The sequence below is a fragment of the Pteropus alecto genome, unplaced genomic scaffold (assembly GCF_000325575.1).
Source record: "Pteropus alecto unplaced genomic scaffold, ASM32557v1 scaffold3, whole genome shotgun sequence".
Taxonomy (NCBI): domain Eukaryota; kingdom Metazoa; phylum Chordata; class Mammalia; order Chiroptera; family Pteropodidae; genus Pteropus; species Pteropus alecto.
The window spans coordinates 43465677-43488065 of record NW_006442484.1 but is presented as its reverse complement, the minus strand read 5'-3'; the positions used below and the strand labels follow the sequence as shown (position 1 = coordinate 43488065).

At 40.9% G+C, this 22389-nt stretch overlaps 1 protein-coding gene across 1 annotated transcript in view; it reads right to left on the bottom strand.

Annotated features, from left to right (window-relative positions):
- LOC102884268 (rap guanine nucleotide exchange factor 4) overlaps positions 1-22389 on the bottom strand; it is a 115199-nt gene that overhangs the window by 7665 nt on the left and 85145 nt on the right. Inside the window, exons 18-25 of the mRNA XM_025039557.1 lie at positions 21750-21896; positions 20333-20430; positions 15308-15433; positions 14709-14887; positions 11713-11803; positions 8298-8348; positions 7419-7506; positions 6946-7010 (exon numbers count right to left, since the gene is read on the bottom strand). Of these exons, the coding sequence (XP_024895325.1) occupies positions 6946-7010; positions 7419-7506; positions 8298-8348; positions 11713-11803; positions 14709-14887; positions 15308-15433; positions 20333-20430; positions 21750-21896 (845 nt within the window). The remainder of the gene's footprint in view (positions 1-6945; positions 7011-7418; positions 7507-8297; positions 8349-11712; positions 11804-14708; positions 14888-15307; positions 15434-20332; positions 20431-21749; positions 21897-22389) is intronic.

The following is a 22389-nucleotide window of genomic DNA, read 5'->3' as shown; positions in this document are numbered from 1 at the left end:
AGAGAGGAAAAATGAAGTAGCAAGCCAAAGACTCTATAACTATCGTGCATTTATTTCTTTATCTAGCTGAAAACAAAATGACTCAGAAGCAGATGTCCTTCCTGGGGCCTGAGTTGCAGAGTGACCAGTACAAAGATGCTGTCCAGAAGAAGGGGTGACCAGCTGTCTGTACTCTAACCTGGCACAAGCAGGAGAACCTGAGACTACAGTCCCAAATACAAATTTCCCTCAGGCTCTGATGCAAGTAATTCCCCTTTAAATGTCAGAGGGGCCTCTTCTCAGACTGGGCCCTAGGGGCCTGGGCCTTCCCAGTTATCTTTCTGAGGCACCTTCCCCTCAGGAGTGATCTGGCCAAATTACACCTTCACTCCAATCCAGACGCGTTGATAAGCGATCAGGCCTTTGCTGGCGAGCTCTGTACTGACTCTTGTCCCCCATCCAAACTCTCCCTTAGCTCTTCCATCACTGCAGAAGAGCAGCAGATCTTATGTCTCTTTTTCAAGTTCAGACTGGCAGGCCTTCCAGGCAATGCTGCAATGCACGCTTACGCTCTCTCAACCTCCCACTGGCAGACAGCTGACAGGAGAGCCTCCCTCTTCTTAGGCTGTGCTGCTTCTTTCCTCAGGCCTCTTCTAAATACCTGCCCTCAACAGTTTGGCCTTTCCTTCTGTTGCCCTTGAGATCTTTGCCATCCTTGTTCTTAATGTTTGCCAGATTCCCATTCATTTCTAATTTCTGCCCCTCCTGATTTGACTCTGCCCCCATCTGTACACCTATCAAATCTCAGTTGATTATTCCTGGCTTAGCATGTGAAAAACCACATTTACACCATCTGATTATTTCACTCAACCTCCACATATCTGAGAAAAAGAATTTTTTTTCCCACAAGATTTAGAAATATATAGTCTCTCATCTACAAAGGCTGTGCCCATGGTAGCCACCAAGTGGAATTAAGTGCATGGTAAGGACCAGAGATAAAAGATAAAAAGGCCCAAGAATTGAGCCAGCCTTCGCTATATGCCACATTGAGGAAGAAACCTGCACCCTGTCCCCGGGCTATGGATCTTTAATATCCAAGAGGTGTGTGACATACAGACACACACATGTAACATGCATGATGGTATGTCATACACATAATGACCATGGGACATGGCAGTTCACGTGCCTGTCCAGGCATATGAGGAGTACTGTGTATGTGTGTACTCAGGGATGGACACTGAAAGACAGTCACCATTGGGGGAGACAGAATAACACCCAGTTAGTAACAGATGCTATGGAAATCATCGTGCACAAAGCTTTGGTAATGAAAAAAAGCTTGGGACATTCAGCTTAACCAAATTTTCTAATAAAATAGAAAACACTTTTGGATTAAATCTTTGTTACATAAAATCCTCTAAAAAAGGCTTTAGTGCACTGACCTATCTCACTAAGGCCAACACTAGAATATGAGTGGGTTATTCTTTTATTCAACAAATATTTCTTGCATACTTATAGTGTGCCAGACAACTTTTTGGGTGCTGGAGAAATATCAGTGAACAAAACTGATAAGCTACCAGGTCTAGGACATTTACATTCTAGTGGGAAAGGCACACAATTAAGAGGTGAGTAAAGAAGATCATCTCAGATTGTGAAACTAGCTATCAAGGCAAGGTTACCTGTCTGAGAGTGCTGGGTGTGGAAAGTTAAAGTATGTTTAAAGGGTGGTCAGGGAAGACCACTCAGAGGAGGGGACACATGAGCAGAGACCTGAATGCTGAGAAGGAGCCAGACAGGCAAAGACTAGGGGAAGACAATTCCAGGCAAAGATAACAGCTAGTGCAAAGGCCCTGTGGTGGGAAGGAAGAGAAAGAAGGTTGGTTTTGCTAACTTGGACTGAATACACAGAAGATGAAGTATGTGATGAGGCTGGATAGGTGCTCAGGGTAACAAGTCTGGATTTGATTATATTATGTTGTTGTATTTAACATGGTTTTATTTTCCTAATTATGAAGTTACCTCTCGTTGCTTTTTGACATCCTTCTTTATTATTGTGAACTAGTTTTTATATGTTTCATTGGTTTTTAATATTTCATGTCTTTATGTTTTATCTTCGCAACCACATAAAATCTACTGAAGGCCAAGGACTATTTTTGTGATTTCTTTATACTTCCTGGCAAAATTCTTTACTGGGGGAGTATTATATTGCTTTGAAACATTCCATTTGGAAAATCTTCATTTGGCCCAGTTCGTGAATTCTTTATGAAGAAGTAAATTTTCAAAGTCCTCTTTCAAAGGTTTCTATTATGTTGGAAAGTTCTGAGAATTAGGTGGATTTTAACATTTAGATTTTTACTTGAAGATTCTTTTTTCCACGGCTTTGTGTAAGTCCAGTGTTCTGTTCATGAACTTGTAACAATATTATTGGTGACAGAAAACATATTATTGCTAATTATGTAATGATATGATTAGTGATACTGAAGGGGAATAGAGTTTGCCACCTCAAAACATGATTTCTCAGGATATTGATTGTTTTAAGCTCATTATTTTTACGCCCGGAGGCTCAGGAATAACCTTTGACCTTCCCTCTAACTGCCTAAAAGAATTTAACTAGAAAGCCTGTTCCAAGAAGGAGCTATGCCATAGATGACTACAGTTAACCCCTGAACAACATGGAAGTTAGGGGGACCAACCCCCATGCAGCTGAAAAGCTGCATACGACTTTTGATGCCCCCAAAACTTACTACAGTTGGCCCTCGGTATCCATAGGGGATTGGTTCCAGAGCCCCCCAGATCCCAAAATCCATGGATGCTCAAATCCTTTATATGAAATAGTGTAGAACAATGCCCTCTGCATCTTTGGATTCCCAACTGCGGATCAAAAGTATTGTTTCAACCTGTGGTTAATTGAATCTGCTGACTGAAACTCGAACAGAGAGTTGACTGTATGTTTTTAAAAAAAATTCCGCATACAAATGGCCTCACACAGTTTAAACCCGTGTTATTCAAATGTTAGCTGTATAGTTTACTCTGAACCAGGTGTGACAGGGAGGAACTTAGCAAGGTCTGTTTGATCCAAGCCCTCTCAGTGTCTCACTGTCTCTAGATGTCCCAGCAAACATTTGTTTACTAAACATTAACTCTTTTCATCTCTCTGTGAATTGCTTTACTTCTCTTTGAAGTCTCTTTGAAGTACCTTCCTCTCCTTAGTCCAGAATGACATATATACCTCATTTTGCTTTACTGTCTTTGGAATTCTTCATGGTTATGTGAATTCCCCTTACGTACATATTAAATTTGATTTTCTCCTGTTAATCTGCCTTATGTCGTTTTAATTATTCCACCAGCCGTAGGGATTAAGAAGGGAAGGGCCATTTCCCCTTCCTCCACGATATAAAAATAAAAGAATTCAAAACATTTTTCTTCCTTAATGAATTAGCTTCTATTAATGTTTCCAGAAGTAGTTTGCCCCATGCTTCTCATTCCAAATAAAACGACTACCTTAAAATAATATTCGTAAATAAATATACCTTAATATGGGTATGTCTGAAATAGAAGCAACCTCCTAATACAGTAGTAACTGTGGCTATCAGCATGCTTTATACAGCCTGGGATAGTGGCAGCCGGCCAGCATATTATCCTCTAATCCATTGCTAGTCTACCTCCTAAATGTTATAAATATTCATGTATGCCATAGAAAGCTACAAAGGGCTTTATTCAAACATTTTTTGAATACTCCTTTATGTTCCCCCCAAATGAAAGAATGTCTGCCTTTTTTTTTTCTTTTTTTTTGCATAAGGATCAGAGTGTGAATTCTCTTTTGTTCATACTCATAAATCCTGAAAACCAATATGCAACAAATTCTCTAATCCTCATTTCATACCTCAAGGTTCAAAATAAAAATACTTAGGGTTGGCACGGTAGTTTGCTGTGACTGTGCAATGCTGCCACCAAGAAAAGGCATCTGTGTTCCTGGCTACCCTGGTGACTTTTGCCCCTGGCAGGAGCTCCCTCTGGGGATACAGCCTACCAAACCTACAAAGGCTGCCAGCTCTGTTCATCACCTTGGCTTCGCTGATTGACTGGGACACGGCATGGACATCAGCTGGAAAAGGGAGACGTGTCATTCCCCAAGGCACACGGTAATAACAGCAGGCACTAGTGGGAGTTATCTGTGATAGTGGTGGCAGGAGGGCAGGGTGGGCTAGCTGATGAGGAGAAGGGGTTGGAAAGTTGACAAGTGCTAGGTTGTCAGGTTTAAAAAACATAATCAAATCTTTTCAGCTTCCAGTAACATCGAACTCATGGAAGGGCAATTGAAAAATTAAACTTTCTCATGGTATGATTTATCAAATGACATAAAATTTATAGTTGTTGGAGCAGAGAACTAACAGTACTTTTCAGTATCCTTTCTCCCCTTCTTTTTCATAGTAATAGAAACCCCTGATTTTTAGTGGGGGGCACATGAATACCCAAAAGAAAGGCTATATCTGCTAAGTTCCCTTTCACGTGACTAAATTTCTTGCCAATAAAGTATGAGCCAAGTAGTAAGTGCAACTTCAGGTCACATCCACACGGGTAAGAAGCATGTCTCTGCCTTTCCCTTTTCCCTTCCCTCTGGCTGGAATGGAGTCCTGTGGTCCGCCATCTTGGACCACATGGATGGTGAAATGACAAGAGAAAAGCCTGGAACCTAGATCACTGCCTGGAGCAGAGTCACCACACTCATTTGGACAAGTGAGACAGAAATACATTTATCTTGCTTAAGCCATCATTAATTTAGGTTTCTCTTATTGTGGCTGGCCTGCTCTCTTAGCCATTTAGTAGCTTTTAAGCAAAAGTGGACTCTCTGAGAGAAGGTTGCGGAGGACCTCTCTCCTCACTGATAAGCACACAAGAATGCACTGCTGTGGGCATGAAGTTCAGAAATGGGGAAGAGGAACTGACTTAATGTTCACCAAGTACAATCTCGACTTTTCCTTTGCAGGTTATGGTTGCGACACCAAGATCTAAAAACCCAGATGAAACAACTTTCATCCTCTTTGATGGATATTTTTGCTGCTTATTTGTTCTGTTTAATTAACTCTACTGATCAAAAGTTCTAAAGCTCAGTCAATGCTTTAGGAAACCCTGACTTCTTTGCCTCTGTGCGTCTGTGTATTTTATCGTCAAGTGATTGGCTTAGCCAATCGGTCTGCATAAGTGATCCAGAAGGTTGGTTACTTATTTGCTAAAAATCTCTCTTCTGGAAAACAGGTTTTCTTTTGAGAAATCAAGGAGATATGTTTAATTCTTTATACTAATAAGTGAGTGAAGAATGTTTTTTACTTTACCAAAGAATTATTAAACTGACACAGTAATAGAGATGCTCATACCCTGCTGTTGATGTTGGGATGGGGAGTGGAGGGGAAGACAGCTGAAAAAATATTTGCCCTCTAGTATACTACGTCTTTGAGGAGTTTAGACTCTTGAGCTGTTTCTTAAGAAGCTTAAGATATGGGGACTTAGTACCCAGCAACTGTTTCACTTCTTTATCAGGCTGGGCTTTGCAATAAATTCATTCCCAAAGCTGAATGGTGTAAGCCTTACAGGATTATTGCAGGATGTTTCAAAATCTCCTGAAATCATACAAACTAGCTGGATTTCAAGATACAAATAAAATAAATTTTCTAATAAGACTTCTATTTTTTTAAATATTTTGAAATTGGTTGTACTTTTTTATAAGTTTATTGGGGTAATTTTGGTTAATACAATTATATAACTTTTAGGTATACGTTATAATTTGACATCTGTATATTCGATTGTGTGATTACCACCCAGAGTCCAGTTTCCTTCAACTACCATATATCTGATCCCCTTTACCCACTTCGCCTTCCCCCAACCCCCCTATATTTGGCCCCTTTTCCCCTGTCTACGTCACCCCTCCTCACCCACCCCCTATCCTCTGGTAACCACTAATCCATTGCTTACAGGAATACTTACATATTCTGGACCCACCAACAATCTCCAGAGATAGATGGAGCAGACAGGCTCCCCATTTTATGTTGGCGAAACTGACTCATAAAGAAGTTAAGGGACAGCTACAAAATGATGAAGCTGAGAATTGAACCTCATGTCTACTGAACTCCAAGTCCTGAGCTTCTCTTGCAAATGCCACACTCACCACTGCAAACCATAGCCCAGGGTTTGATGCTCACCCACAGAGATAACACTATAACACCTCATCCATCCACCGTTACAGTCAAATGATTTAGAAGACAATGGAGAATTCCATTAACATGCACTATGTAACTAAAGAAAGGTTTTGGCATGATCTGCTTTATTGCTTCACCGAAGATTAGAAACTAAACAGCAAAGTAACTGATGCCAGATAAAACAGCTTTTTTTTGGGAGGGGGAGGGGAACAACTGGAAAATGTTGAATAGGTGCCAGTTCCACATCTGCTATTTAAAAAAAATTGTTTTGGGCTATGAAGATTTTCAAGTTCCCTCTCTGAACTTGGGTGAACTTTATTGGAATAAACAATACACATTTAGATTAATACTCCATAGTAAAATTCAGCTTATAGAGTCGCTTTTTACCTACATGCACTAACGTCAGGCTCAGCAGACAAACATTTCAAAGGCATCCTAGGGCAGGCAGCCTAGCTCCACAAACCTTACAACAAAACAACAACATGGATGTCACTCTGGAGCATTTGTGCACTTTAGCAACAGGCAACCAAGGACGAAGCGCACAGTATAAAAGCTAGCTGCTGCTGTGAGCCGCGGCACAAATACCATTCAGTCTCACAAAAGAGAACTGACAGACTAAAATAGGTAGCCAATTTGAACCAAATATTTCAAAACTCCTTTATGTGTAACTACCTTTTTAACATGGCAGCATATATGGAAATTATTTCCTTTATTAGTACAAATGCAAATTTTACTTTAAAAAACATTGTGGTTAAGGTTATAATACTGTACGTACCATTTTTTCAAAGTTTACTAGATTGTCAATGAACGTCTTGTTCCCCTCATGAGTAAATGTCATATCTACAAAGAAATAAAAGTCACATTCTAATCACTAACAGAAATATGTCATACTAAGAAACCACAATAGCACCATTAGATTATGATGGAGGATTTGCATAACACTGCAGTTGAAAAAAGCTGATAATAGTTCCTTTTATGTTAGGTGTTTAACTTTAGAAAGCACTTTACCTGGGATTAGTAAAATTTCCCAACCAACCCTCTGATTCATAATCAAGTTTTCCAAATCATGGATTCCTGCTCCTCCTATAATCTTCCCAACCTTTCCAGAAAAGTCAGGGCTTAGAAGAAAGGATGAAGAGGGTGGACGATTGGGATCATTCTTCCCAAAAAGCTCAGTGTGATTAGGCTCATTCATTTCCCCCCACATACTCATCACTGGCTTGGCCTGTGCATTTTCTTCAGAATTACCTTTAATGAGCAAAGGCATGAAGGGGATGAGAGGAGGCTCCAACTTAGCTACTGTCAGCCTGTAGGCCCTGTGGTTTCTTGAAGGATCCTTCAGAGAAACAGAAAGGATAATTAACAATTAATGACACATACACCACCCCTCTACCTCCTAACACACCCAGCCTTGTCATCCCACCATCAGGTCGTTTGGAATCAAGTGTAGCTATAAAAGGAAGGCAGATTTAATTAAACAAATTGTGTTTTAAAACAACTTCATGTGTGACATGAAAATAATTTCTTTTGTTGTTGTTGTTGTTGTTGCCTTTCTTGTTTGAAAGAGAGATTTGCTTATAGGGATCAAAGGGAGCAATTCCTTTGATAGCAAATATGAAACATGTAAAACAAACCCCAACCACGAGAGGACCTTCTCCCAAAGCTCTGCTCCTCCCTGGGAATTTGGATCACCCTCCTCTGCTTTGCATAGCCAGTCCCGACTTGCCCTCTCCGAAACCATTCTATCTCTCCTGCCAAGCCCCATTCACTCCTTCTTTGTCTGTTAACACCTCCCAGCCAGTGGGGAAAAATAATCTTGGCAAGCCAAGAAAAATGCAGCTTCCAATCCATAGCTAACCTGTGCTAGATGGAAAAGATCCTATTACACTGCTTTTCTTAGTTACACAAATTGACCTTATGTGGGACATAAGTCCTCTTTAAGTTAGTTCCTGAGGGTGCCATTCATTAGTCAGACATGCTTGTTTTAGCAGCATTAAAACAGGATCATAAACTTCTTAAAGTCATACAAGGACAGATAAAATTTCCGAAATGAGAACTTCAATTCAGCTCATCAGAAATTGGATTAATGCAGACAGTGAACAGAATAAAGGAGCCACTGTCACTTACCATTAAACTTTCAAACTCCGCATAGAACTTCTTGAACTTGCTTGGCAGTTTCTGTTAATGAAATGAAAATGCCACACTCGTATGTCAGATTCAGTACCTAGATAGGTATCAGGTGTTACCATGTCATGTATCTCTTTTGTCTCTTAATCAAACATCTCTGGGACGGGCCACACTGTAACCTGTCTTGTCATTTGAGGATAATCTTCGGAATATAAAGAACTCACATTTTAAAAGTCTTAACCTAATTGAACCAAAACTAATTATGGATACTTTGGTCTTACTGCTTTTATAATGGTTTTGGAAATGGATTATTCATAATAGGACAACATTCTCGATTTACAAATGTTTTGGAACTACCCCCTCCCCCTCAAACTCTAATACCCACAATTAGGAATTTAGACCAGAGAATATTAAACATTTTAGAAATTTCCTATTTCAACCCTTCTTCTCCCTTACAATACATGAGAACAGAAATTTTTATCAGTTTTGTTTATTGCTATACCCTCAGTGTCTAAAAGTGTCAGGTACACAGTAGGTGTTCAATAAATATTTAGTCAATAAATTAAACCTTTTTTTAATTTTTATTGATGGAAGAAATGAAGCCTCACAGTTTAAATGACATGCCTAAAGTCACACAGCCCATGAAGGTCACAGTTGCTGTCGTTCACATCACCTGCCTGCTTTTCTGTTGCCTCTCCTTACATGCTCTAGGCTTAGGTCCTAAGCTTTGACTGCGCCACACCTAGACAGAGCTGCAAGACATTTTTCATCCTGAGTCTATGGAAATATCAGCTGAGTATGGGCCTCAGACATTCCCAGCTCAGCTCGGCTTTGCACAGTTAAGTTTACTGTTAACAACCGATGCACAAACTAGGCCTCTGCCACCCACAGAAAAAATCCTCTTTTCCCTCCCATATCTGAATCAGTTTAAATATTCCCATTTAAACATTGTAAAATACCTTATTTTGTTCTAAGAAGCCAAACTTCTTTTCCTAGCACCTATTTTCAAATTAAGTTTCAGGGAAATCCAATATCCTTGATTAGGTGGAATCGTTAAAGGGATGAAAGCTGGGATGGGCATCAAGAGATGCAAGGATCTCATGCCACACAGAGTAGCCAAATCACCATGTTAGGCGATAAGTTTCCATGAACATAGGCCGTTTTTAAAATTAGGAGTGAATTACATTTTTGGTTAGATCTGTCACGCTAGTTCTCTTTCTTGACTTAGCTGGCTTTTGAGTCAAAGGCAGGAGGGCAGATGGTAATTAAAAAAAAATGTTGTAGGTCTTCAAACTATTATCTATCCATACCCTATGCTTCCAGAACAGTGGTTCTCAAACTGGGGACAATTTTGCAGCCTACCTACCCCCACCTCCGGGGTATATTTGATAATATCTGCAGACATTTATTGTTGTCACAACTGGGGTGAAGAGAGGTGACAGGTGCTGCTGGTATACGGTAGACAGAGCCCAGGGATGCTGATAAGTATCTTACAATGCACAGGACTATCAGAGAATTTCCTGCCCCAAATTGCCAGTGCTGCTGGGGCTAAGAAACTGCTCTAGGTTTATTCCCATCTGCTTTATCTCAGATTGGTCTTTCCCTTCTATTTTGATCCATTTCCTTTGCCATGTGGTTTAACTTTATTTTTCTGCCTTTTTGTTTTGTTTGTTTTGTTCTGTTTTGTTTTTCATGGACAGTTTCACATGGCTCTATAGTTCCTGGAGGTCAGACACCGTCTCCCACACTGTCCATGCAGCCATCCTGGTTCTCACTGGAGTCGTAGAGGAAGTCCCTGGAGGTGCTCGACAAGTACGGGTAAATAAACCAAATCGAAGATCTTGTGAATGAAAGCCCTTCTGACCAAATGACATAATTATATTTTACCTTAAAAAATAAAGGCTTATAAATAATGAAAGATTAATCTCCTCTTTTCAGCAGCACATAATGATATAAACAGTAGCTCATGGTTTCCAATTCCAAAAGAGACAAAGAACTGGCCTGTTAGCTCTCTCCCTCTGCTGACTGCACACACTAAGTAGCCTCCACTGTTCTGGTTAGACCAGGGAAAAGGACTCCAATAGTGTTTCCCACATTCTACAGCCTTAATGTCTGGCTGCTGTCATGTGGTACCTACGCCAGGCCTTCTTGGACCCCTGTGAGGCTTTATACTTCTTTGACTGTCTCAACCAACTCATCTGGACTCTGTGGGCAGATCAGACACTGGACACAAGTTGGGGAAAGCAGACTATCTGAGAGGAAACCCTAGGGCTCCAGAGATTCCAGGACAGGTGAGCCTGCGCCGTGGCTTCATTGCTCAGATTTATTGGCAGCACTAATTCTGTCCTTTTACTAGGTGGAAGATGATACAGCTGCATGGTACGCAGGCCTCACCAATTCCCTCATTCCTATATTCAGAGGATGAGCTGCTGTGTGCAGCATCTTCCTGGAATTTTAAGAGAAAAACCAAGACGGAAGGACTTGTAAAGACCTGCCCTATAAACAATGTTTCCTTTGAAGAAAACAGTTTTAAGAGAGAAGTGGGAGAAGGATATGTTAAACAGAAAACACTTAGAGATGCAAACAGCTGCCTTTAAGCACCAAGCACTCAGTGCAAATTAAGTCTCTGTTATCTACTTCTTGCCCTCTTTTTGTGTTCCACTTACACGTACTTTTTTTATTTTTAGTAAGAGTCTATTTTTATATGTTCTATTAACGGTTAGTATTTCTTTGACTATATACCACATGTAAGGGGTGAGGCACATTTTGAGCCCTGAGTTAATGAAAAATGAAGATGTTCTTTAGCACGAATGATCAACTATCACAAACCGCTAATCATATTTGTTGTCGAAATTCACAACACACCAGCATTAACTTTTGCTCCAAACTGAATACTAGCCAACTGCTATTCCTCTATACAGAGAGAGGTCTGCCAAGAGGTTAAGAGATACTTAGTACTCAGCTGGGCCAAACAGTTGGCCTTCTGGCTAATTCTCCCAGGAGCAAAATGACTACTTGGGTAAAAATGGATCTTCTGTCTTCTCTTTTATTATAGATAAGGCTTATTGCAAAAGCAGTAAGCAGACATTCCAGAGAACAACAGAATCAATGAGCAAAACCTTTGAAATCATCCAAGCAATGCTGTTGATTCGTGTTACACCTGGGAACTAGACTTATTATTATTATTTACATTGTACAGACCAAGAAGCTGAGGTCCCCTCCTTCCCCCCCATGCACAGAAGGACAATACCTTTTTACATTCACACTCTGAGGCAACTAGAAAAAGGAGACGGGTCACCTCCCTTTTCCACTGTTACATGAGTGTGAGTGATATTTCTATACAAAAAGCTCACTGGTGAGCCTGTGTTTTTATTCTTAAGGCAGAAGTCACAGCTGGATCTCAGCTGAAGCTTACCTCCCACGTTAGTGCCAAGCGGCTCACAGCAACGTTACTTAGTCCCATGACTATGGCAAAGAAGGAATTCAGATTTTTGTACTCCTTACAGCTGAAAAACAAGAGGCATATGTTTCAGTAAAACGCCACTTTTGAGCGAGATAAAAAAAAAATTAGAGTCCTACTTTCTGACAGTCATTAATATTCGTCAGGTCTCCTTTATGAGAACAGGCAAAGGTAGATTCAGTGCACTGTGTAAGTTCCACTTGAGAGAACACGTTCTGTTGTTTGATTTTTCACTGTAATTTTAGAAAGGTGATGATTTGGGCTGCTAAGTCCAGGTTTTTGCGGAGCAATTTAAAGACACCTACCCTCAGGGTTGTTATAACAACCGCTTACTAAAAGCCTCGTTGGGCCTGGAAGGAAACATCTCATGGGATGGGAAGAGAGAAGGCAAAATGTCCTTGAAGACATTCAGACTTTTAGCCTGACACTGGGCACCTCCTCTGGCAGCTTCAGAAAGAAATAAGGAAATCAATGCTGCGGCCACCATGACTTCCACCTGACATGAAAGTGCTTTAAATCTGTTGAAAAATATCAGTTTACAAGTCATGATCCCTGTGGGCTCAAGGAGTGTTAAAGCCGAGGGGGAAAAAAAAAATCTAAGCCCCTGACCAAAAAAAAACAAACCTTATTTTCTTTGTTTTACTGATGGTGGTGAAGCTGATCATTTTGAATCTTTACTTATGCCACTATGAGCTTTTATAAATATGTATTTGGGAATAAGAAAATTGTAGAACAAGACCAGAGATTCTTATTAGAATGGTAATATTTAGCCCAGGTACTTGAATTAAATTTTAAAAAGCAGAGGTTAGGGGAATCTTGACTTCATACCAGCTCCTTGAAAAGAGAAAGAATTTATTTTGCAATAAGTACAAATCCTTTACCCCAATTCTATGTGCTTATCTAAATTGGCAATATGATCATTAAATTCTGTTTGGATTAATGTTTTTGTAAAAGGCTAAATTGTTGCATTTGCTGTCCCCTCCTTCTTGCACAGGTAGCAATGAGTGACTCTTGAATGGTTGTGTGGAAACCAGAAAACAGATTTCAGAGAAGCTACAGTGTATCTGATTCCACCCATGAGAAAGCAAGCAAGGTCTCTGCTGTGTTAGGACAGTGGCTCTCAGGATGGGCCGAAAGCAATTTCAGAGGCCCCTCCCCCGCCGTGACCAGAGCTGATGGCAGCCAGTATGATCCTGTCTATGTCCTGTCTATGTGATCTTAAAAGAAAACATGCAGGACTGAAGACCTGCCTTTCTGGTCATTGCTCTGGTCACCGTTACCAACTAACTTTATTGCCTAAAGTAAGTCAATAAATTTCTCTATGCTTCGGTCTCTTCATCTGTAAAAGGGGACAATGACATTCACAAAGTTCTGGGCAGGTCAAAGAGCTTAAGTAGAATATGCTGAAGTTCTCTAAAAACACCACACAAAACATGCTACTGCTGCTAGGTTTAGGTCTCATTCTTGTAGATCTTGCTTATAAAAATCTATAATCTTCTCCAGCTGGGCTGTGTAAATAGCACCACTACAGGACAACATAGCTTAATAATGGTTAAATAATATAAACCAATTAATACCAAAACTAAATCCACCTACTTGGCCACATAATCAAAAGGAAGAGAGATAAGAAAGGAAAAAAAAACATTTAAAAAAATTCCTGAGGTTTTGAAAGGCTCTCCTACGTTGCCTCTGTAAAATAACAGGATTAGGCCCACAAGGTTCTGATCGTTCGTTTGTGGGCACATTGCTTCTCTCGTCCCCTCGCTGCACTGAGCACTGCCAGGCTGAGGTGAAGAGAGAATGTGCTCCTTTTAACAGGGAAGCACATATTGTCACAGTTTTCATAATCATCTTCCAAATATGTGAAGGCATTTATTTGTTCCCTGCAACAAGGCTGCTCAGGCTCCCAGGGAAGGCGGCTACACTCTGAACCAGAAATTCATAAGCAACATTTTACTGAAGCTTTCTTCAAAAGGGCAGCTTTTCCAAATTAAGAGATACCAGCATTTGAATCCAAAGGATTTAGATATCCTGTGGAACCCTCAAATTTTTGGCAAAGTAATTCAGAGCATTTGGCAAGCCGATAGGTATAAAATGTCAAGCAGCATTTACTTCTTTGTTTAGTTCTGAAAATCAGACTCTGTATGGGATCTAAACTATTTGGCTCAAGAAAATTGCCTAGCTGGGGTCGCTTGTGCTCCCCACCTTTCTGTGCCCAAGCTCCTTGCATTTAGAAAGGAAAGAAATCTCCCAGCCACAGGCTACATTTAGCATTTTATTTTTAGCATTGCGGTGATACCAAAAACATGAATGTAAACAGGAGGTTGTCAGGCATATCTAAATAGCAGGAGAAGATTAAATTCATGTCAGGGAGAAATCTAACTGGCCCCTGCAGTAAATAAATTGTTTCCCATGAAGTGCTGTTAAATAGAATATTTATAAGATGCTTGCTTTTTCTGATGTTTATGGAGATGATTTTCATGTACCAGGTTGGCTCGCCTTTATGCATTTTACCGATTTTACTCTGGCTGAGTTGGATGTGCTGTTGTACCTGCATGTGCCCACTGCCCTCTACTGGTGAGAATGTGTCATGTCGAACACCGACTCGAGCTTCTCAGAACTTCCTGCAAGAGAACTTTGCTGAAGGACTCTACACTGCAGGAGTTGCAAAGTCTCATCTGAGTAGTTCAGTTCAGCGCAAAAAGAGGTCACGATTTTGACCCCAGTATCAGTGCTGCAATATGTTAATTTATATACTGATTTCAGATATTACAAGAGGTAGATACAATTCATCTTTTACAAGAGTTCGGTTATCTTAAGCCCCTGTGGTTGGTCCTTGTGCAAAAGGAGGTCCTATATCTTGCTTTTCTTTGTAAGGTACACAAAGTCTGAGAGAACAAAATGAAAATGCAGCTCAAACGCTTTTCTCCTCCCAAACTAACGATACTTACTGGGCTGCTATCTTAATAAATTTTTTTAAGAGCTGAACACGCTTGCTGGGCTGGGAACAAAGGCAAATCTCAGTGACAACCCAAAACTGAATTTCATTAAATCTCCTCAGGAACAAATCCAAGTTTGCTGTGGTCTTTTTAAAATTATGCCTTCCAAAAGTGTGATAGATTAGCTCCAGCTAGAAAAGAAAAAAAAAAACAATTTCACTTCTTTGTTTTTCAATCAAAATGCCAGTGAGGCTTCTCTATTTGTCAAAACAAATCAACACTGGTCAGCAAATGTGAATACAATTGCTGACCAAGGTTTGACTTGTACTATAGATACGAAGGGCTTCAAGAAGGTTTGTTAAATATATAATGATAAACTAAGTGCTGTTGACTTAATATACTCAGGAAAACATAGCTTACTGTAAGTCATAAAGATTTTTTCTTAACACTGAAAGATTTTATGACAGGGTTTATTAATCAACTCAATATTTTAAAAATGATCATGTTGTTTCCATATTGGAGCGCATATTAACATTTGCCATTGAGTAACACCATCAGGCTTCACCCAGAATTGCTACGGTACCTACTATTCTTTCCATCGAGTGGCTTACCTCATGCACACAGTTGAAGAGTTCCCAGTCATAAATTGTCATCTGGTATGCTAAATCTTTCGAGCTCATCAGTTCAAAAGTTCCCACTGTTCCAACAGTTGGGCCTTCCTGTTCTGGCAAGGGAGTCTATGAATAATCATGCAAAAATATATCAGCATCTCAAAAACAAACAAACAAATAAACAAACAAACAAACACTTAATGCTGAATGCTCTAAGGAGTTGCCGAGGGGAAAGGATTCTGGAAATACTTTCAGGAATATCTTGAAACTTTGATTTTACCCAGAGGAGAAAGAAGCCTTTACTCCTAGTGCTCACGTGCTTTGGTGCCACCTTCCGTCATCATTGTCACTATAAGCAATTCCACTGACTGAAAAATGTGGACTGTGACAAATGAGATTCAGAGAAGAGTGGCCTGTGGAGGTTCTCTCCTGCTCGGGCCTGCAAGCTCCCTGGAAACAATTCCTTTTCCCTAGTAGAGATGTAAGACTCTACTCGGAGACTTTTTCTACTTCCCAGTGAAGCTGTTCCAAAGCAGGTACCGGCGTGGTAGTTTTAGACTTTAAGCCACAGTGCTCATTACTACTTACTACTACAGGGGCTGCTGACTGTGGTAGAGTTGCTGCACCTTCATCTCTTATAACACATTGCCTGGGGTTACCAGGTGGCAGAGGGCTCTGTGTACTGAGATCACATACGATGTCTGATTCCGCCACTCTCTGGGAGATGTTGTGCTAAAAATGAGACTTACAAGGTCATGGTGTTTTGGGCCAGGCATCAGAAAACCAAACTCTGCTACTCTTTGGAAAACCCTCAGAACTTTCCGACCCACTTACATATTTCATTTTATTTCATGAGAAATGATTTACAGTGCTTTCCTTAGTAAGAAGAATGATTTGTATACATTGGAAACATGTATAAGACATGAATATCCATCTATCTATAATACATGTACAAAGTTATAAAAGCCACATGAATTGAATGAAGATTTCCCTATCATGCATATCATATTTGAATATTCAATATTTAGGTCAGAAGTACTACAATTGTGCAAGTTCTATCATCATCGTTATCATCATCACCCTTAACTGTTGCATTCTGTAAATGCTCACTGCACTCTGGGCACTGAAAGAAATTACATGTTCAGGATGTAGGTGGTCCCTGCATTTGAAGTTGGCAGTCTAAGAGAGGAGTCAGCCCTGGCCACCAAGTACCATCCTGCACATCGATAAAGAGTCCACTTCTGACATTCATTTGCACATGTAAAGGGACAGACAGAGGCATCAACACACACCTGACTGCTGAATATGTAGGTAAACAGAAGAGAGAACATGAATGGGCTTTCGGAGAGTCAATGGATGTTTGGAATGAATGTATGGCCTGAAGGGGTTTTCGGAGAAAGAAGCTAGGTTTTAAACGATGAAGTAGACAAACTTTGGGTGCGTTAGAACAGTGAGTATTTTCCTGAGCATCCAGGATAGTGTGTTGTAGGTTGAAAAATGGCAAGAGAGGCATGAAGGTAGGAAAGCTGTCATGAGACTTGCTTGGCAGGAACAGACAGGTCAGGGGGACCAAATGGATGGCTTAACAGTACCAGATGAGGAGTGGCCTTTTGTGAAAGACCAGGTTAGTGCTACAAAAGGCCACTCCTTTTGTAGACTTGGATCGATTCCCTGCTTTTTGAAATGTGTTCTCAGCTCTGGTAAGCTGAAGTCACTGTACCTAGTACCTAGGCTTGTTAAGAGGGTTGGATGGTAATTTAAGTGTAGCACGTAAGCACAGTGCCTGGCATGGAGGAGGATCCTCCTCTCCCCCCAAACTAGTTTCCTTCCTAGATATACTCCAGCAATGCAAAGGTACAGGAGCGTGTGATCAGTACAATACCTGGGTGTAAGAGCTAGCATTCTATGCAGGGGACAGAGAGCAGGGAAGAAAAACCAGGATGAAAAAGTTTTGAAGCTGATGAGCAAGCAGCTTATGGAAGCAAATAAATAGAATGGTTTCTAGCAGTCTAGATCTTAGGTAGAAAAGTTGAGGAAGCTTTTAAATGCTGAGGACCCCTTTCAGGCTCAGACTGGCTCTCCACGCTTTCCATTCCCTCTTGCATCTGCTGCTGTGAACACAGCCCTCTGCTCCTCTGTGGGACTGCCCTCCCACTCTATTCTGTGGGTTTGCTCTCTTCTCAGACTGCCTAGCTGCCTATCTCTTTTCCTTGAGGCCTTAGGGCTTTTCATAGGGAGGATAAATTAACCCAACAACTACAGGGAAGAAGCCAATATTAAGAAAACTTAATATTATCTTACTTGTGGATGCTGGTCTATTATTCCTGCATCCCTTTTAAGAGAATAACAGAAAGCCTTGTTGAATCTCTACTTTTTGTGAATGGGAAGGGCTCACCAAGTCTCCTCCCTCTTTGGCAAAGGGCAGGCTGACCCCTGTCCTCCATGAACCTCTGAAGAGCCAATCTGAATAGTCGTGGGTGCTCCTCTATCTGAAGTGGGGGATGTACATGCTGACCCTGGACCTCGTAGAAGCAGATATTCCTGTTGGAAATTCCCTACAGATGAGGCACAGCAGAGTTTATGCAGGGTCAGCATTGCACAGACAGATCTGAAAACTGCCTACATGGAGGTGTAGAACTCCCATAGACTCTCTCTCTCTGCTCCTTTTCGAGAGCTGATTTCTTTGTTAAGCCTAGATGGTGGTGATTGAGAGGATAGCACTGTTCCTCTCCCATTTTTCAGATGAGGAAACTAAGACATAAAAAGGATGTGCTGACTGTCAGTAACAAAGAGATGGTTCGAGTAAGCTGCCACCTCAGCGTCTCTCCTCATGCTCCCACACACTCTGTGCCTAGCTCTGCAATGGCATTTGTCGCACTGGATTCTCATTACATTCTGGTGTTCCTCACTACACCGTGAGTTCTTTGAAGCACAAAGATCATAGTGAATTCATCCTTAAGACCATTCCAGAGCCAGCACCAGCCACAATGCCTGGAATAATATAGTGGTCACTAAATAAAAGTTGAAGGAACCAGGGAATGGATAAAAGTAGAACCAAATCACAGTACAATGCAATTTTATTGTAATTTGCTCTATATTAACATTTATGCTTAAACAAAATGTCAAGAATGTTTAAAGCTCCAGAATCTAAGCCCTTAATCTAAACTAAGATAAATCGCTGGCATTCTACTAATTCTAGACAACACAATTTGGTACCATGATTTGTTTTGTTCCAGGTTCTTGGTGCTAGTCTCATCTCTCTAACTTGACTGTAATTGTCACAAGGAACGACAGTCTAGTGTCACACAGAAGCTAGCATAGCACTGAGCACAAAGCAAATAGTCCTTGCTGATGGATCAAAGGGTTCGGCTAACATTCTGTACTGCAGAGCCATCCTGTGTATAACTAGAAGGACTGTTTTCAAAGAACTCTTTAGAAAGCTAGAAAAAGAGCTCCATATCTACAGTTTTGTAAGGCAGGCAAGGTTCAACCACTCATTAGTATAATGACATAACTTGCAGCCCAGTGAACAGCAGAATGTTGATAGGGAAGAAGTTCATGTCCCAGGTACTTGTTGCAAAGTAAATTCTTTTCAATTGCTCAGGCCTTAAAATGGAAGACTAGCAAGGACTAAGAACTTGTAAGGCTGCAAGATGGCGTGCAAATGAACAGAGGCTTAAAAAGTTAGTATCAGCCCCACAGGGAGCTAGAGACAGTCCACACTCTCTATCTCGGCACCACGGTGCTGCACTGTGGCCTAGGACCAGCGGCAAGAGAGTCCTGAGCGCCATGTGGCAAACATATCAGTAGGGCTATACCAGAATGGCTTTTCATGGCTTTCATTTCCAGGAGAGGGTGCTGCGAATCATTTATGGCATTATTTTTGCCCCAAACCCTCGATGTTGGGAACTATTTATTTTTTAGAAAGCAATGAATGTAGACGACTGAAATATATATGAAAAGGATGGTAAGCAGACTCAGATCCTATAGCACCGGTGGTTGAGGAAAGGCAAGGGTGCTCATGAGCCATGGTGGATGAGGGCGTAGGAAGAGAACTGATGCTGCATCTCTAAGTTCCTCTCCAGGTGAATTCAAGACACGGCAAAAATCTGCTTTGGTGCCACAGTGCAAAAAATGGCTCTTCTCAAACCAGAAAAGCAGAATTACGATGAGGCTAAAAAACTAGCTCTAACAATCTAAGGAGGGAAATCTTGATTTACCTCTAATTTCTAATTTGATTAAACTTGAACGTATCCATGCAGCACTTATGCAGTTAAACTCTCCGGGAAAAATGCAGTGCAGTTCACCTCTAGCTCCTGTGTTGCACTTTTCCTGGTAAAGAAGCCCTGTGCGACCATAGACGAAAAAAACAAACAAACTAATTCTCTATCTTTTGAACTGGCCCCACAGGCTTTCTAAGATACGTTAATAGCTACTCACTTCCATGTTTAATTTTTATAAGATAAATAGAAATGAACCCTACCATCTGCATAAAAGAGAGTAGGCTACTCAATTATTAGCATAGGCCCATTAATCATGTTTTGGTGATTTAGGGAAGACTGCAGGCCCCTGGTATTTCCTACATAAGACAGAATACTTTCAGGGAACAGCATTTTTCATAGGCTGGAGAGGGGTTTTGCCATAGTGCATTTCTACATCCCCCTAAGGAGTATGATAAATTGGAATACCTTGCCTTAAAATTATTTCTATCCTGGTCTTAGTATTCAGATTTTTAATATTAACATTTAAACTGGGGGCATTTCAAGGAAGTGAATTACTACCAGTTCTGAAAGCTGAATTATGCCCCAATATGGTGCTACTTGGCTAATTCCTCAAAAGAAAATCTAAAGCTCAGAGCATCTCAAATGAACACCTGAGGCTTACCTAATAGACCTCAGAAAAAGAAAAAGCCAAGCAGCATTCGAGATTTTTTTTAGCAACGAGGTTCAACATGACTGCAAAATTAGGCTCCAGACAAGTTTTTCTGATTGCAGACGCTGCTCTGAGGAGGCCATCCACACCTACCAGTGAATCGAATTGCTCTCGCGGGCAAGCAAACAGGCGTCCATTAATGGTGAGCGTCGTAAATACTGAAACATCATTAGGTTTGAGCACCACCTTTTCTGTGAACATAAAAAGCAAGAGATTGCCTATTAAATGCATCTGAGATTTGCTGCACTGCCCTAATCACACCAACAAATTGCCAGCTCGGTGAATTACCGGAACACGCAGAGTGACTGCATAAAATACAGCACTGAAGGGACCCACTGAATAAAAAAGACACAGCATTCACACAGGCACACGACTCTCAGGATGCCATCAGAAATGACCACAAAACAGGTCTGGAAATATCTGAGGGTCAATTCATCCAATTCTGTGTCGCAATGGTAATTACATACAAAAACCACACTTGCAATTTATATAACGCTATCTTTCCATACGGTAATCACACCAAGCTCTTTGGAAAGATCGCTTTTAGCAAACTTGCAAGAGGAGAGGGGGAAGGTCCTGGGATCCCACATGACTTTAGATGCAAAATTTATCATCACTTTTTCACTTATTTCCGAAATTGGAGGGCAACTGCATTACCTAGATTAAGTCTTTTATATTTTAAAATTAATTCATTAAATAAATATCTATTTAGCCTATACTACATGCCAGACGCTGTTCTAGGCAATGAGGATACAGTAGGAAAAGATACAGAAAAAACAAATCCCAGTTCAAAAAGAGCTTATGTCATAGTGAGGGATGCAGTGACCAAGATAAATATATTAGAGTGAGAAGTGATAAGGAGATTGTAATTGTTTATTAACTGTCTGCCTCCTCACCAACCTTGGAGCGACTTGAGGGTATGGGCTGGGTCTAACTCATCCTCTCCTGTCGCAGCCATACTAAGTGGCCAGCAAATATATGATGAATGAATAAGTGACATTTTAGGAAAGCATAGAGTAATCAAGTAATCCTGTGGGGAAAATACTCCTCATTTTGTTCAATGAACTGTGCTCTCTACTTGATAAGGAGGGGGACCATTATCAGCTGAAAAGAACTAGCCTCCGACCACCTCCAATTTCACTTTCGTTTGTCATGTTAGATGCTCTCTTAGTGTTCATGTTTCTCAAGGCTCCAAGGCCTGAAGCTTTTCTCTTTTTCTTTTTTTTTTACAATTTATACGGAAAGAACATCTGCACCAGATATCTCAGTTCCAGCTGCCTCAAACAGATCCCTTCACCTATTTCTGTTTTCAAGTGAGTACCTACAAGATAGGGGATGTTAGACACTCACCCAGCTCACTTCTAACCATATCATTTCTGTTTCACAGGGGGATGCATAGCATCAATTTGTCCTTTTGGATCATCTTGGCAGGGCCAAATTCCTGGCGGAATTCGGTTTGGATGGGATAGCCCACTTGGCAGAAGTGCAAAGAACTGAGTAAGGCTGTTACCTCCTGCAGAGCTCATCTTGACTATGATCAGGCCTTCTCCAGAGCCCAGTTTGTCTGCAACTGCACTGATGACTTCCTTCACCGAGGCGGCCACCGGCACCCGGATGGTTGTGTAGGTGTGGTCCATGCAATAGACCTTAAACAGAACTATTGGGAAGGCAGTGACAATGTGGTCAATTGGTCTTGGGAATTCTTAAGAAAACCATAAGCTATGCAAAATGTTTAAACATCCTCCACAATTTGCATCATCTTGCCATTCTGACTATTGTATTTATTTCTACTCGTCTGTGACTATGCTTGTCCCCTTTGAAAACTTCCCACCTTAGCACTGGTCTAAGAAGAGCTGCACACACGGCTGTCGTCCCCAATCAAAACAACAACAACAAAACAACAACAACAGATATTTGTGAAAACCCCACAAGTAGGTCATGGGGGGAAATGAGAAGTATGGTTTACTTAACTTTCTGGGTCTGCCCTTGTCTGCGAGTCTTTCTTTTTTTCACAACACAGGGAGTGCTGCGTTGTAGGCTGATGACGACTAGATTACTGCTGCCTGGCGTGGTAGTGGGAGGCCACCATTAACACCTCTATAAACAGGAGTGCTTCTGCCCAGGGCAGTGAACATATGCTGACATTCCTG